An 18,155-nucleotide genomic window follows, 5' to 3' on the forward strand; every position below is an offset into this window, starting at 1 on the left:
TGTTACACACAAGACTGTGTCTACACTGTACATATGTATAAATATAAATAAGGTCTAACCAGACTCCAATCACTTGAGGTTAAATTGAAAATTAATTCACCTTAAGAAGGCTGTATCACTAAGAGTAAAGTCTCATCAAAGAGCTTCTCCCAATGGAGTCTACATTTTCCTGCTACACAAGGAAGTGCAGCCTTGAGCTGCAGAGCCTTTTGAAAGGTTCTGAGTAATACCAAAACTTTCAGTGAAATTCGTTAATGAGTAATTACAAAACAAAAACACATATAAATAATACAAACCCAAGGTCCCTTTTATGGGGCTCCCACAGCTTCAGAGAATCCTAAGAGAGGAGCCCCACAAGTGTAAAATTCACTCCCTGTACAGTACAAATACGTAATTACATGTGGGTAATTACTACCGTCAAGAACAGGGAGTTGATAAACTTCTTAGGAGCAAGATGTTTCTTGACAAGATGTTATTCCCCTTAGTCGCATGCCAAGGATACAGCCTAAATGAAGGTGACTTTTCACTCAGTAGGTTGAACCCATTTTAAATATATTTGTGCAGAATTTCCCACTTAAGTGAGGTAGCATCCAAAACAAATGACTGTGCCTTACAGGAAAAACCCACATATGGCTCCTCCTTTTCAAGAGAAACTGGAGGGGAGAATTTCTAGCCCCTCGGACTCGCCTTCCATGATATCCAGGAGTTACATTGGCAGCATTCTCTCTCCCTTATCCCAAGGAATAACAGATTACATAATTCTTTTTTTGATGCATGTTTTTTTCTGAATTTGCAACGTTGTGTCAAAAACAAATGACTGGGCCTTTGAGGGTGATATCCTTATATATATATATATATATATATATATATATATATATATATATATATATATATATATATATATATATATATATATTTTTTTTTTTCATACTATTTACCATTTCTCGCGTTGGCGAGGTAGCGTTAAGAACAGAGGAGAGCCTTTGAGGGAATATCCTCACTTGGCCCCCTCCTCTGTTCCTTCTTTTGGAAAAGTAAAAACTGGAGGGAAGGATTTCCAGTGCCCCCTTGCTACCACCTCTTTAAGTCTCCTACGGCAAAAAGAATAAATGGGAATATATATTAGGTTTCCCTAGTCTTGCATTCAAATGGTAACACCAAGCAGAAAGACACCTTTGATGAGGCTTTATCAATATCAGTGGACAGTATGGGGCAGATCAATGTCAGAAATCTTCCCACCCAATATGAATCCAACTCACCCTACTCTTACATGAAAAACAGCCTAGAGGTTCCAGGTCCAGGAGCTACTTAGCTAAATACATATACATACATATATACATACATACACTGATAATCTTCATGAAATATAAATCATCGAAGTGGACATGAAAAAGATATTTGACATAAGGAACATTATATACAATAGCCAAAGTATAAGAGCTTTTTCTTTTTACAGTCTGAACCACTTGTGATGAGGCTACAGCTGTAAAAATGCTTATTACAAAAAACTGTAACTTGATTAAACTCCCATCTCACTACCTGTTTTGTATTCCCACTTCAAGGATTACAGTTATGCATTATATGCCTTTATTTGAACAATGTGTAAAGCACTAGTTACTAATTCCTTAATCACACGAAATATCACATTTAATGTCAATCTCACTAATCCACAACACTCAAAAAGTGTGAATTTATCTAACTTGTGTACATCAAACTAGCTAAGAATGACATATACACTGCAGCACTCCATGAAAGGTGTCCACTTTAAACAAAATCATATATATCACAAACAGTTGCAAGAACCTGAAATGAATAATTTAAGCAGGCAAATTTTTGTACAGTTACACACCTATACTTTGCTCACAAAATATTGCATATTATTACATTTGGTCCTTTTTAAATAAAATTACTGAGAATTGGTCAAGTTTCTTCACAGAAAACTGCACATTTAACTGTGTATCTACTAATGATTAAGAGCATATATTAAAAATAGGCATCATTATTATGATCACAATGCCCAAATGAATATTTTCCATGAGAAAAATCAAGCTGCATAGAGCTGCTCTTCAAATCTTTCAGAAGCCACTTAATTACACCACCTAAACTGAATGGTTTGAAAAAACGGTATTCTCACACTAATGTGTGTAACACTTCCTAAACACTAAGAGGACTTGCAAAGAAAGGGAGTACACTTTTAAATAAATATGATACATCAAAATCCTCACTTTGCAACTCATAAATAGGAAAATTAAATGTTGTCTAAAAAACTCCCATCAAGTATTCAAATTTTACGTATTTCAAAATACGACTCAAACAGATTATTCTGCAAATTATGAAATGAAATACTTCTTTATATTTTTTCATATAAATGGACCCTCTAAACCTAACAGTCATCAGCATGGAAAGTAAATGAAACCTGCAATGTGAGGTTTCAACACTTCAAATAAGTCCATTATCACAACATATTACTTTTGATTAATAACTAATTGTTCTGAATGACATTTAATGCATTAAATGAGCTAACTACAGATGCATAGCATCTATTACTATAACCACTATTTAAAATAAGTGCAACATCTGTCTTTGCATAAGATATAAATCTAACAGTAAATCATTGGGTGAGGTGGTGAGTATAAATGCTATCATTTCCACCAATTCAACTTATTGCTGCTTCATCACTTGGCCATCTTTCTATAATTCTTAAACTACTTCCATGAGATTCCTTATTTCACAATGTGTGAAATGCCAATGACCTGCTCACATATAAACAGGTACATGACTAATATCTGCCACAAACTTTGCATATGATAGGTCTCGTATTACCAATGGCAGTATGAATGCAGATATTGACTAGGCTTTTATACTGATCATGTGCACAAGTACACATGCCAGATCATTTACCTTTGAGAAGAGTGGCATTCAAAATATACCTAAAGAAAAAATTTGGCAACAAAACATATATATACATATACAAAATACTACAAATAAGTCTAATCTTGGGTAAGTCATTTCATAATAATTTTCAGTAGATACAAATATCTACAATGTCTACTTCTGACTGTGTGAGTTCTTTGGATTATTCTGCCTACTTATAATAAGTGTGATATGTTTATCTCTAATTATTCTTAACTATCAATAAATAAAATATCAGAAACAGCTTATGGTATCATATTCTAACTTATGGAACAGAACTACAAAACAGTATAATCTAATAACATGTTGTCCAACTTTCTGTGGGATCTTTATTACTTACATACCAACCAGGCTGTAAACTTCAATGACTTTAACTTCAAAGTCACCATTTGGCGCGAGAGGAGGATTTTCAAAAGTCTGGCACGTTTCTGTTTTGCCATAGCGGAAATCACGATCCAGCATGATTCCCTGACCATTTCTGTGAAAGGAAAATTATAAGTTCAGAAATCATCTACATATAATAATGTTAATCAATGAGAAATGTCTTATCTTATCCAAACAAAGCTTTTAGACCATTACAAAAATTAATACTCACCCTCCACCAATGGTGATCATGTTATTGTCTGCATGCATAAAGAGCTCTGCTGAGTGCTCTACTGATGAAAGTGCTGCATTATCTTGCTGCCTGGAGATGCCGACCCATTGGTACTTGGCAACAGTTGGTCGCAGGGTAAACAAGAAAGTTTCACCTGTGCCAAAGTATGTCTGCCAATTTCCAAACTCATCCTTATGGTGCCTCTGGGCCCATGCAGTGGAGCAGTAAGCTCCAAACACATAATCATCCACAGTGCGGATGCAGAGGAGAGTTGGCTCATGCTTTTCTACACGCTGTTTTGGGGAAAGAAAAGAAAAATTTGAGCATGATATTGAAACCACTCTCAAAGCTGTTTATAAAACCTCTAAATCTTAAGTGATGCAATGCATTTAAGAGTATTATGTTTAATATAATGTTTTGTGCACAAGAACAGTGTCTCCTTTTGCAGTGTTTCTATTCTGTAAACTGAGATACATTAGCATCTCTTATCTTTAAGTTTTGTGCTTTATATATCTTAAATAGATATTATATATAATGATGGACCAACCATACATCCTAAAAAAAAAAGAAAAAAAAAAATCAATGAAGTAAGTGTAAGATAAAAGCAGATGATAAAGGAGGGAAGAAATGCCTTGTGGGAGTTGCTACAGTTTTTCCCAGGACAGTAAAGCATATCTGGGAGTAGGAAGGGAGGAGGTTGGGTGGTTCTAGATGAAGGCGAGTTTACATAAAAAAGTGTAATGTTACCAAGGATGTTACAGATGTTCATGAACAGGGTTATGAGGGATTCAAATGAAAGAGTCTTGAAGCAAAGGGCAGGTCTACAGTACCTTAGTACTAAGGATGAGGAAGCCTGGAAGGTGAATCTGTTGATATTTGCTGATGACAAGGCTCCAGCGGTAGACTCAATAAAGAAACTCCAAAAGCTACTGTCTGAGTTTGGGATTATGTGAATGGAGCTGGTTGAAATCAAACATGAACAAAAGTAAGGTAATGAAGTGTAGCAGGGAGGAGGAGGAGGAGGAGACAGCTTGGTCTGAGTGTGGGTTTGCATGGAGAGGGCATGGAGAAAGTGGATTGCTTTATGCTACAGGAAGAGGATATGACAGCAGATGGAACTAAGGGGTATGAAGTGAATCATTGCAAGGGAAAGCAGGCAAAGGTCCCGAGTGCAATGAGGAATTTGTGGAAGGAGAGGCCAGTGTCTGCAAAGGTAAAGATGGGAATGTCTGAAGTTAAAGGATTCTGACAGCAGTATGTGGATGTGAATGTGTGTTGAAATTAAATGATTGAGGACAATAAGTGATGCGAGGTAGATAGATTATATAAGAACAGAGCATAAGAGTGAAATGTGGTAGTATGTGCAATCTGATTGAGAAAGCAAGATGATAATATTCTGAGGGCATTTAGTTTGTCGTTGCTTTTGTGTTGATATTACTGATCTGGGGAGTGAATAGCATGTGTGTATCATACGTGATGCCTAGAACAGTTGGCGTTTTGGTCAGAGGATGAGACTGTCCATCCATGTCTGTCTGGCATAAAAAGAACAACTGAAGATTTCTGTGGAAAAGCAGTCTATAGCCAATGTCCTACCTGTGATACGTAATGCAGCATGTTTGATGTTGGCTGTAATGTGACTGTGAGATCGTCTATACATGAAATAACCTTCATGTTGAGGCTTGTCTGAGGTAATGGGAAGTCTTGTAGGAAAAGACTGAAGACAGCTGGAGAAATAACTGCTCCTTAGGGAACTCCATTGTAGAGTTTAAGTGTTTTAGAGGTGACCATTCTGAGTGACTGGCATGGCAGCCAGCTATGAAATTGGCCAACCACTCTTTTTTATATCTCTGTTAAGGAGGGTGGTGTCTAGTATATATACTGGTGTTGTTGGCCTCCACTTACAATGAGTTACACTAAGACAGAAAAGTTACCACTGGCATGGCTGTATCATTGGGAGTACATTCTTGTCGAAAAACTTCTCTCTCCAAAAGATTCTACATTTTCCTGCTACAGAAAGTAGTACAGCCTTGGGCTGGAAGAGCCTATAGGTTTTGGGAAACATCAGGACTCTTACAGAAACTGGGCCTATAGTAATTATAAATAATTTGTTTTTTCATACATATTCGCCATTTCCCACATTAGGAGATAGCAATAAGAACAAAGGACTAAGACTCTGAGGGAATATCCTCACTGGGTCCCCTTCTCTGTTCCTTCTTTCAGATAAATCAAAACGGTAGGGGAGGATTTCCAGCCCACACTCCCTCCCCTTTTGGTCGCCTTTAAAACATGCAGGAAATACATGGGAAGTATTCTTTCTGTCCTAGCGCTACCTCACGCACATGAGGGGGGAGGGGGTTGTTATTTCATGTGTGGTGGGGTTGCAATGGGAATGAATAAAGGCAGATAGTATGAATTATGTACATGTGTATATATGTATATGTCTGTGTGCGTGTATATATATGTATACATTGAGATGTATAGGTTTGTATATTTGCGTGTGTGGACGTTTATGTATATACATGTGTATGTGGGTGGGTTGGGCCATTCTTTCGTCTGTTTCCTTGCGCTACCTCGCTAACGCGGGAGACAGCGACAAAGCAAAATAAATAAATATTATTATAATCATTACTATGATTTCTATTTTTATCATTTTTTTTTTTTTTTTTATTATCATTATTATACTTGGTCACCATTTCCTTTGTCAGCAAGGTAGTGCCAGGAAACAGAAAAAGAATGACCATTCACTCATATGCACAAATATATATATAAACACACATACATGTTCATATATACACATAGATACACATACATATACATATATACACATCCATAATCGCTCGCATTAACCATTCCTGGCGCCACCCTACTCCACAGGAAACAGCATTGCCATCCCCTGCATCAGTGAGGTAATGCCAGGAAACATGAAATACATATATTATTATCATTATTAATTTTTTTTATTATACTTTGTCGCTGTCTCCTGCATTAGTGAGACAGCACAAGGAAACAGACGAAAGAATGGCCAACCCACCCACATACACATGTATATACATACACGTCCACACACGCACATGTACATACCTATACATCTCAACATATACATATATATAAACACACAGACATACACATATATACATATGTACATAATTCATACTTTCTGCTCTTATTCATACCCGTTGCCACCCCGCCACACATGAAATGACAACCCCCTACCCCGTATGTCTGCGAGGTATTGCTAGGAAAAGACTACAAAGGCCACATTCGTTTACAATCAGTCTCTAGCAATCATGTGTAATGCACCGAAACCACAGCTCCCTTTCCACACCCAGGCCCCACAAAACTTTCCATGGTGTACCCCAGACGCTTCACATGCCCTGGTTCAATCCATTGACAGCACGTCGACCCCAGTATACCATATCGTTCCTATTCACTCTATTCCTTGCACACCTTTCCCCATCCTGTATGTTCAGGCCCCAATCACTCAAAATCTTTTTCACTCCATCTTTCCACCTCCAATTTGGTCTCCCACTTCTCCTCATTCCCTCCACCTCTCACACATATATCCTCTTGGTCAATCTTTCCTCACTCATTCTCTCCATGTGACCAAACCATTTCAAAAGACCCTTTTCTGCTCTCTCAACCACACTCTTTTTATTACCACACATCTCATTACTTATTCGATCAAACCACCTCACACCACATATTGTCCTCAAACATCTCATTTCCAGCACATCCACCCTCCTCCGCACAACTCTATCTATAGCCCACGCCTCGCAATCATACATCATTGTTGGAACCACTATCCTTCAAACATACCCATTTTTGCTTTCCAAGATAACGTTCTCAACTTCCACACATTTTTCAATGCTCCCAGAATTTTCGCCCCTCCCCCACCCTATGATTCACTTTCGCTTCCATGGTTCCATCCGTTGCCAAATCCACTCCCACATATCTAACACTTCACCTTCTCCAGTTTTTTCCATTCAGACTTACCTCCCAATTGACTTGTCCCTTAAACCCATCCATAAACAAATTAAAAAACCATGAGACATCACACACCCCTGCCGCAAACCAACATTCACTGAGAACCAATCACTTTCCTCTCTTCCTACACGTACACATGCCTTACATCCCTGATAAAAACTTTTCACTGCTTCTAACACCCTGCCTTCCACACCATATATTCTTAATACCTTCCACAGAGCATCTCTATCAACTCTATCATATGCCCTCTCCAGATCCATAAATGCTACATACAAATCCATTTGCTTTTCTAAGTATTTCTCACATACATTCTTCAAAGCAAACACCTGATCCACACATCCTCTACCACTTCTGAAACCACACTGCTCTTCCCAGTCTGATGCTCTGCACATGCCATGCATTCACCCTCTCAATCAATACCCTCCCATATAATTTCCCAGGAATACTCAACAAACTTATACCTCTGTAATTTGAGCACTCTTTTATCCCCTTTGCCTTTGTACAATGGCACTATGCAAGCATTTCGCCAATCCTCAGGCACCTCACAATGAGTCATACATACATTAAGTAATCTTACCAACCAGTCAACAATTTGTCATCCCCTTTTTTAATAAATTCCACTGCAATACCATCCAAACCTGCTGCCTTGCCGGCTTTCATCTTCTGCAAAGCTTTTACTACCTCTTCTCAGTTTACCAAATAATTCTCCCTAACCCTCTCACTTTGCACACCACCTCGACCAAAACACTCTATATCTGCCACTCTATCATCAAACACATTTAACATTATTATTATTATTATTATTATCATTATTATTACTATTATTATTATTATTATTATACTTAACCGCTGTTTCCTGTGTCAGCACGATAGTGCAAGGAAACTGACAAAGAATGGTCCAATCACTCATGTACACACAAATGTACATAGACGCCCATACACGCACATATAAATATCAACATATACATACACAGACAAATACATATATACACAAGTATATATTCATACTTGCTGCCTTCATCCAACAAGGTAGCACCAGGAAAAGACAAAAAAGGCCACACTCACTAACACTCAATTTCTAGCTGTCATGTGTAATGCACCGAAACCACAGCTCCCTTTCCACATCCAGGCCCGACAGACCTTTCCATGGTTTACCCCAGACGCTTCACATGCTCTGGTTCAGTCCACTGACAACATGTCGACCTAGGTATACCACATTGTTCAAATTCACTCTATTCCTCGCATACCTTTCACCTCTGTATCAGCCAACACTCAATCTTTTCACTCCATCCTTTCACACATTATCATGGATAGGAAGATACTTCCCAATTTTCTGCAGTGTAGAAGTACTAAAGGAGGTGGGGCTAACAATCCTCCCTCCGATTCACTTTTCCTAAGGAGAAATGCAATTTTCCCACTTAGCTATCTTTGTTTTGAAAGGTACTCAATAAGAGGGAATGGTGGCAAGTACATCCCCCCTCGACAGATTTTTGACTTATTTCTTTCAAGAAATGCATTAATCCTCTCAGCTATCCAATGTTCATGTACTCACAATGCAGGAAATGGATTATATCAGAATATCCCAACTTCAAGAGAAAATTTCATTGATGTCATTTGCATTCAGTTCACATTGCTAAGATATGTATGCCAATGCATTCAGTAAAGGGATGTAACTTATACAAATAAAGTTTACAGTCAGGAAAGTATGACATCAATAGAGATAAATGTACTGAACTGAATATTTTGCATACAATTCCCATTTCTAAGATGTGTCAATGAAATCGAATAGAAGAGAAATTTTCTCTGTTAGTCCAGGAGGTTTAAAGTATAGGTGTACTACTGAATATTATGTACAAGTGAATATTGGGTGAAGAAAAATCGTATGGAAGGATCCAGGAAGAGTTGACAAGATGATTATTACTTTTGGTATGCTCAAGGATGGTTGTTAAAGTTAAGCTGTGTAACCACCTGAACCTATTTTAGTGTGATGACTGCAACTTAACAGAAACTGTAGGGACAAATGGATCAGCTTCCAGATCATGCTACTGAAAAGCTTTCAAAATTCGAAGCTACTAAAGATTATATGTATCTACAACAGTAAAAGGATATGAAAACACTTAAAATACTAACCTGGAAGAAAGTTGTAAGGGAACAGCCATGTTCCTCAGTAGTATAAACCAATGTGGGCTGGTGCATTGTCATTCTCATTGGTAGCCATGACCACAGTGTCAGAAGCTGGAAATTCAAACAACACATTATATATCATTCATCATCTACACAGCTAAAAAAGTGTCATTCATCAGACTCTTTATGTTTTTCAAAACTTTTCAAGGGTCTAAAAATTATATCTGGGAATTCTAAATACAGGTAAATATAATTCTCAACTAGTTTTATATAGTTATTGAATGCATTATGATGAACAGTTCAATGAAGCTTAGGCCATTCTCTGAATCATCCCCTTACACCCATCACCAGCATTAATAAGGGCCAGATCCTTTTCACTTGGGAATTGGTAAAGCACTTGACAAACCTCATCCCTTGAGACGATCACCGATTTGATGCTGTTAATCGGGTACTGGCCCATGGCTCGCACACGTGGGGCAGGAGATCGGGATCCCTTTGACAGCGTGCATAAAAGTATTTGTTAACTGAGCAGCATACATATACAGCACCCTCAGAGAATAAGTGTTAGTTATATTTTCCCAGAGAGGAAAAAGATGCACCAAAGCAAAATTTTCAAGCATCAGGAATCCATGAATATAAAAGACCAGAAATCAAGTCATTCAGTACAAGGGTTATTCATTAATCCATATAATTCACTAAACCCAAACAACTTACCCTTCACCAACATTACATACAAACACAAATATGCATACTGTACATAAGCTTGGAAAAGCAATGTTTTTTACTATAGAAAATGAATACGACCAGGTATATCATCAAATACATGGTGTGAAGTGGTTTGATCGAGTATGTAATGAAAGGGTAAGAGATATGTGTGGTAATAAAAAGAGTGTAGTTGAGAGAACAGAAGAGGGTGTACTGAAATGGTTTGGTCACATGGAGAGAATGAGTGAGGAAAGACTGACAAAGAAGATATATGTGTCAGAGGTGGAGGGAGCGAGAAGTGGGGAGACCAAATTGGAGGTGGAAGGATGGAATGAAAAAGATTTTGAGCAATCGGGCCCTAAACATACAGGAGGGTGAAAGCCGTGCAAGAAATAGAGTGACATGGTATACCGGGGTCAACATGCTGTCAATGGAATGAACCAGGGCATGTGAAGCGTCTGGGGTAAACCATGGAAAAGTTTTGTGGGGGCCTGGAGGTGGAAAAGGAGCTGTGGTTTCAGTGCATTACACATGACAGCTAGAGACTGAGTGTGAACGAATGTCGCCTTTGTTGTCTGTTCCTAGCACTACCTCATTCGGACATAGGGGGAGGGGGGGGGGGGTGCCATTGTGTGGCGGGAATGGATGAAGACAGCAGGTATGAATATGTACATGTGTATATGTCTGTGTATGTATATGTATGTATACTTTGAAATGTTTAGGTATGTATATGTGCTTGTGTGGGCATTTATGTATATACATGTGTATAAGGGTGGGTTAGGCCATTCTTTCGTCCGCTTCCTTGTGCTACCTCGCTAACGCGGGAGACAGCAACTAAGTATAATAATAAATAAATATGTAAAGAAAGTATGAATGTTGTTTTTATCCATCAAGTTCCAAAGCAATTTTGCTACCACAGTATATCAATCTTTCCTAAAAACTAACTATATAACTGCACTGTGGTAAAATCAGAATTAAGTTTTGATATTTCCTTTTTGCATCAAAATTCTTTCTATATTTTCCAATTAGCATCAGCATCATCTATTACTAGTCATGTTTAAACTTTCATATAAGATCCTGGGACAACCATAACCAGTTATCGAGATGTAAAAGCTTGGATTAAAATTCCATTAGCTACCAATGAAGTGATTCAATAAGTAACTATCAATTTCAATGTCTTTAAAAGATAAATTAACCATAAAAAGTACGATATTTTAGTTTAGCAAAACTGTCATGAAATGCTGTCTTAAAAATATCTTATGAATACAGTTCTAGATACATTTTCAAATACATTTTCTTAACCAAGAAGCATTAGTTTCCAAAAATAATTACAATCTTTCTCCATGCCAACAGTATGAAGTTACAGCAAGGTTATAGTAAGTGATTCATTTATTTCATTAATCTCTACATTTCTTATGCTGTACTTGTGAAGTAATCCAAATTCATCATCATTTATTACTTTCTCCATGTAGATTAGGAAGCCCTTAGAATGTTTATTACTTCCTGATAATTCAAAGAAAAAAGTAAAAAAAAAAAAAAAATGTATGCAGCAATGACACAAACAAGTCCACAGCTACCCTACTTTTGAAAAGTTTTTTAAGTTAAAATCTGAGCAATGTTGGTAATCTTAAGCCAAAGCCATGCATGTATTATAACTGTTATTCTGAAATTTAGCATGAAGCATCAAGCATGATCAAAATTTAATGAATCAATCACTCCACAGCCTACCTCCTTGATGGTCAAGGTGTGAGACATCATCTGAATATTTGACTGAGTTTCTGAAGTTGGAAGACCTTCCAGAGAGACAGAACGGTTCAAAGATGGAGTTTCTGGAACATTCATCTGTCCTCCACTTCCAGTTCCTCCCATCATTCGTTGACTCTTGAGATACATCTCAGTCTGAACAACTACTTTTGTGATTTCTGACTTACTGAAACCACGGATGCCAAATGCAGTTTTCAAAAGCTTTTGGGGAGGAACCTGGAAAAAATCAATAGAAATAAGCACAAAAACCACAACTATCAGATTCTGCCTTATAACCAAATGTGAAATCCACACATATTAATGGTGCTATATCTCTCCCTATTTCTATTACATGTATGCAAGACATGAAAAACAGGATAATGTTCTTTACTAATTAACTTAGCTTATATATGGTTTACCCCAGATGTTTCACATGCCCTAGTTCAGTCCACTGACATGTCAACCTCAGTATACCACATCGTTCCAGTTTGCTCTATTCCTTACACACCTCTCATCCTCCTGTATGTTCTGGTCCTAATCATTCAAAATCTTTTTCACTCCACCCTTCCACCTCCAATTTGGTCTCCTGCTTCTCTTGTTCCCTCCACCTCTGATGACATATATATCCTCTTTGTCAATCTTTCCTCACTCATTCTCTCCATATGTCCAAACCATTTCAACACACCCTCTTTTGCTCTCTCAACCAAACTCTTTTTATTACTACACACCTCTCTTAGCCTTTCATCATTTACTCAATCAAACCACCTCACACCACATATTGTCCTCAAACATTTCATTTCCATCACATCCACCCTCCTCTAACAAACCTATCTAGAGCCCATGCCTCACAACCATATATTATTGTTAGAACTACTATTCCTTCACACATACCCATTTTTGCTCTCTGAGATAACATTCTCTCCTTCCACACATTCTTCATTGCTCTCAGAACATTCGCCCTTTCCCCCATCCAGTGTCTCACTTCCATGATTCCATCCATGGCTAAGTCCATTCCCAGATATCTAAAACACTTCACCTCCTCCAATTTTTCTCCATTCAAATTTACATCCTAATCAACTTGTCCCTCAACCTTATTGAACCTAATAACCTTGCTCTTATTCACATTTACTCTTAACTTTATCCTTTCACATACTTTTCCAAACTCAGTCACCAGCTTCTGCAGTTTCTCACTTGAATCAGCCACTAGAGCTGTATCATCAGCAAACAACAACTGATTCACTTCTCACGCCCTCTCATCTCCAACAGACTGCATATTTGCCCCTCTCTCTTTCATACATATTTGCCATTTCCCACATTAGTGAGGAAGTGTTAAGAACAGAGGACTGAGCCTTAGAGAGAATATCCTCACTTGGCCCCCTTCTCTGTTCCTTCATTTGGAAAATTATAAATGGGATAGGGGAGAAAGAGAGTATACTGCCCATGTATTCCCCTATCCCCATGGATAATAACATATAAATTATCTCTAGGGATAATCATAGCAGGCAACTAAAAGGAGTTAGATTGGGGGGCCAGAAATCTTCCCCTCCTGTTTTACTTTTCAAAAAGAGGGAACAGACAAGGGGTCCAAGTGAGGATTTTTTCCTCTAAGGTGGTCATCTGCTTTTGATGCTGTCTTGCTAATGTGGGAAATGGCGAATATATACATACATATAGAACCATTACTATCTATTACTTTCTTTTGATCTTTTAATGTCAAAAAAATCTGTTCTGTATATATTTTCATGTTTCACTTCTCAGTATATGACTGTGTACTACTCCAACTTCTGACTTCTATATCAAACAGGAGAAGCACAAAATTTTTCAACAACAAATGCACCATAAAATGGCACTTACCTGTAAGTTTTGGCAAAATTGCATTATTGATTCACTCAGCCCTCGAGATGGAAGAGAACCAGCCACAGAAGGATCATGAGTCACTGCCTTGCCAAATAAATGGAAGATGGCCAATGCAATGCGCATGAAAACCTTAGAACCCTCAAACAAGAAGCAGTCAAGCACACGTACCTATAAAAAGATGTGTAAATCAACCTCAAATGAAAGCATACCATAAATGCAGATTTTTTTTTTCTGTGATTACTGCAGGAAAAGCCTATTACTTTTGCAGCTGTCAATATAAAATCACCATGCACCAAGGGTTATTTGACATGATTCACCTAGTGTGATGAATTTCTCCTTTAAATGGAGGGAACACTTTTGGGAAGATAGGAAAGGCTGCTGAGAACATGCTTTCTCAACATTAAATTCTAACTTTTCATTTAGGGCAACTCCTAGAATCAAAATAATCTTAACACTAAATATCTTTCCTTGTTGAAACCTTGTGAGTGGTACTGTTATATGGTACTGTTAATAATTTCACATAGTTTGTGAGTCACAGGGTGGGGGAGGGGGCAAAAGTTGTGGGAGCGTTGAAAAATGTGTGGAGGGCGAGAACATTATCTCAGAAAGCAAAAATGGGTATGTTTGAAGGAATAGTGGTTCCAACAATGTTATATGGTTGCAAGGTGTGGGCTATAGACAGAGTTGTGCAGAGGAGGGTGGATGTGTTGGAAATGAGATGTTTGAGGACTATATGTGGTGTGAGGTGGTTTGATCGAGTAAGTAATGTAAGGGTAAGAGAGATGTGTGGAAATAAAAAGAGTGTGGTTGAGAGAGCAGAAGAGGGTGTTTTGAAATGGTTTGGGCACATGGAGAGAATGAGTGAGGAAAGATTGACCAAGAGGATATATGTGTCGGAGGTGGAGGGAACGAGGAGAAGAGGGAGACCAAATTGGAGGTGGAAAGATGGAGTGGAAAAGATTTTGAGTGATCGGGGCCTGAACATGCAGGAGGGTGAAAGGTGGGCAAGGAATAGAGTGAACTGGATTGATGTGGTATACCGGGGTTGACGTGATGTCAGTGGATTGAATCAGGGCATGTGAAGCGTCTGGGGTAAACCATGGAAAGTAGTGTGGGGCCTGGATGTGGAAAGGGAGCTGTGGTTTTGGGCATAATTGCATGACAGCTAGAAAACTGAGTGTGAACGAATGGGGCCTTTGTTGTCTTTTCCTAGCGCTACCTCGCACACATGAGGGGGGAGGGGGATGGTATTCCATGTGTGGCGAGGTGGCGATGGGAATGAATAAAGGCAGACAGTGTGAATTGTGTGCATGGGTATATATGTATGTCTGTGTGTGTATATATATGTGTACATTGAGATGTATAGGTATATATATATATATATATATATATATGATACAGCGCTGGTGGCGGATTCATGTGAGAAACTGCAGAAGCTGGTGACGGAGTTTGGTAAAGTGTGTGGAAGAAGAAAGTTAAGAGTAAATGTCAATAAGAGCAAGGTTATTAGGTACAGTAGGGTTGAGGGTCAAGTCAATTGGGAGGTGAGTTTGAATGGTGAGAGGCTGGAGGAAGTGAAGTGTTTTAGATATCTGGGAGTGGATCTGTCAGCGGATGGAACCATGGAAGCGGAAGTGGATCATAGGGTGGGGGAGGGGGCGAAAATTTTGGGAGCCTTGAAAAATGTGTGGAAGTCGAGAACATTATCCCGGAAAGCAAAAATGGGTATGTTTGAAGGAATAGTAGTTCCAACAATGTTGTATGGTTGCGAGGCGTGGGCTATGGATAGAGTTGTGCGCAGGAGGATGGATGTGCTGGAAATGAGATGTTTGAGGACAATGTGTGGTGTGGGGTGGTTTGATCGAGTAAGTAACGTAAGGGTAAGAGAGATGTGTGGAAATAAAAAGAGCGTGGTTGAGAGAGCAGAAGAGGGTGTTTTGAAATGGTTTGGGCACATGGAGAGGATGAGTGAGGAAAGATTGACCAAGAGGATATATGTGTCGGAGGTGGAGGGTACGAGGAGAAGAGGGAGACCAAATTGGAGGTGGAAAGATGGAGTGAAAAGGATTTTGTGTGATCGGGGCCTGAACATGCAGGAGGGTGAAAGGAGGGCAAGGAATAGAGTGAATTGGAGCGATGTGGTATACAGGGGTTGACGTGCTGTCAGTGGATTGAATCAAGGCATGTGAAGCGTCTGGGGTAAACCATGGAAAGCTGTGTAGGTATGTATATTTGCGTGTGTGGACGTGTGTATGTACATGTGTATGGGGGGGGTTGGGCCATTTCTTTCGTCTGTTTCCTTGCGCTACCTCGCAAACGCGGGAGACAGCGACAAAGTATAAAAAAAAAAAAAAAAAAAAAAAATATATATATATCCCCGGGGATAGGGGAGAAAGAATACTTCCCACGTATTCCCTGCGTGTCGTAGAAGGCGACTAAAAGGGGAGGGAGCGGGTGGCTGGAAATCCTCCCCTCTCTTGTTTTTTTTTTTTTTTTTTTTTTTAATTTTCCAAAAGAAGGAACAGAGAAGGGGGTCAGGTGAGGATATTCCCTCTATGACCCAGTTCTCTGTTCTTAACGCTACCTCGCTAACACGGGAAATGGCAAATAGTATGAAAAAAAAAAAGAAAAAAAAAGTATACGTTGAAATGTATAGGTATGTATATGTGCGTGTGTGGAGTGTATGTATATGCATGTGCATGTGGGTGGGTTGGGCCATTCTTTCGTCTGTTTCCTTGCGCTACCTCGCTAACACGGGAGACAGCGACAAAGTATAATAAATATTATTCATTCATTAATAAATATTAATAAACATTATTTATTAATAAATAAATATATAAATTTTTTTTTCTTTTTTTTGCTTTGTCGCTGTCTCCCGCGTTTGCGAGGTAGCGCAAGGAAACAGACGAAAGAAATGGCCCAACCCACCCCCATACACATGCCTTGATTCAACCCACTGACAGCACGTCAACCCCGGTATACCACGTCGCTCCAATTCACTCTATTCTTTGCCCTCCTTTCACCCTCCTGCATGTTCAGGCCCCGATCACACAAAATCTTTTTCACTCCATCTTTCCACCTCCAATTTGGTCTCCCTCTTCTCCTCGTTCCCTCCACCTCCGACACATATATCCTCTTGGTCAATCTTTCCTCACTCATTCTCTCCATGAGACCAAACCATTTCAAAACACCCTCTTCTGCTCTCTCAACCACGCTCTTTTTATTTCCACACATCTCTCTTACCCTTACGTTACTTACTCGATCAAACCACCTCACACCACACATTGTCCTCAAACATCTCATTTCCAGCACATCCATCCTCCTGCGCACAACTCTATCCATAGTCCACGCCTCGCAACCATACAACATTGTTGGAACCACTATTCCTTCAAACATACCCATTTTTGCTTTCCGAGATAATGTTCTCGACTTCCACACATTCTTCAAGGCTCCCAGAATTTTCGCCCCCTCCCCCACCCTATGATCCACTTCCGCTTCCATAGTTCCATCCGCTGCCAGATCCACTCCCAGATATCTAAAACACTTCACTTCCTCCAGTTTTTCTCCATTCAAACTCACCTCCCAATTGAATTGACCCTCAACCCTACTGTACCTAATAACCTTGCTCTTATTCACATTTACTCTTAACTTTCTTCTTTCACACACTTTACCAAACTCGGTCACCAGCTTCTGCAGTTTCTCACATGAATCAGCCACCAGCGCTGTATCATCAGTGAACAACAACTGACTCACTTCCCAAGCTCTCTCATCCCCAACAGACTTCATACTTGCCCCTCTTTCCAAAACTCTTGCATTCACCTCCCTAACAACCCCATCCATAAACAAATTAAACAACCATGGAGACATCACACACCCCTGCCGCAAACCTACATTCACTGAGAACCAATCACTTTCCTCTCTTCCTACACGTACATATGCCTTACATCCTCGATAAAAACTTTTCACTGCTTCTAACAACTTGCCTCCCACACCATATATTCTTAATACCTTCCACAGAGCATCTCTATCAACTCTATCATATGCCTTCTCCAGATCCATAAATGCTACATACAAATCCATTTGCTTTTCTAAGTATTTCTCACATACATTCTTCAAAGCAAACACCTATATAAATATATATAATTATTTTAAATTTTCACACTTTCTCTTTCTTTTTCTGACCCTATCATGTTACTAACTCTGCCCTCATCTGCAAAATATCTATGTAAACCTC

At 39.0% G+C, this 18,155-nt stretch overlaps 1 protein-coding gene across 4 annotated transcripts in view; it reads right to left on the reverse strand.

The window, feature by feature from the left end:
• Window positions 1–940: 940 nt before the first annotated feature.
• Window positions 941–18,155, reverse strand: part of LOC139753373 (GTPase-activating protein skywalker-like) — a 30,782-nt gene continuing 13,567 nt past the window's right edge. For 2 of the 4 annotated variants that reach the window (XM_071669783.1, XM_071669782.1), the window contains exons 9-14: window positions 13,919–14,089; window positions 12,050–12,301; window positions 10,023–10,109; window positions 9,623–9,727; window positions 3,509–3,801; window positions 941–3,391 (exon numbers count right to left, since the gene is read on the reverse strand). In XM_071669783.1, the coding sequence (XP_071525884.1) occupies window positions 3,250–3,391; window positions 3,509–3,801; window positions 9,623–9,727; window positions 10,023–10,109; window positions 12,050–12,301; window positions 13,919–14,089 (1,050 nt within the window). In that variant the 3' untranslated portion in view covers window positions 941–3,249. The remainder of the gene's footprint in view (window positions 3,392–3,508; window positions 3,802–9,622; window positions 9,728–10,022; window positions 10,110–12,049; window positions 12,302–13,918; window positions 14,090–18,155) is intronic. The other 2 variants (XM_071669785.1, XM_071669784.1) reach the window with 1 other exon arrangement.

The sequence above is a fragment of the Panulirus ornatus genome, chromosome 14 (genome assembly GCF_036320965.1).
Source record: "Panulirus ornatus isolate Po-2019 chromosome 14, ASM3632096v1, whole genome shotgun sequence".
NCBI classification, from domain to species: Eukaryota; Metazoa; Arthropoda; class Malacostraca; order Decapoda; family Palinuridae; genus Panulirus; species Panulirus ornatus.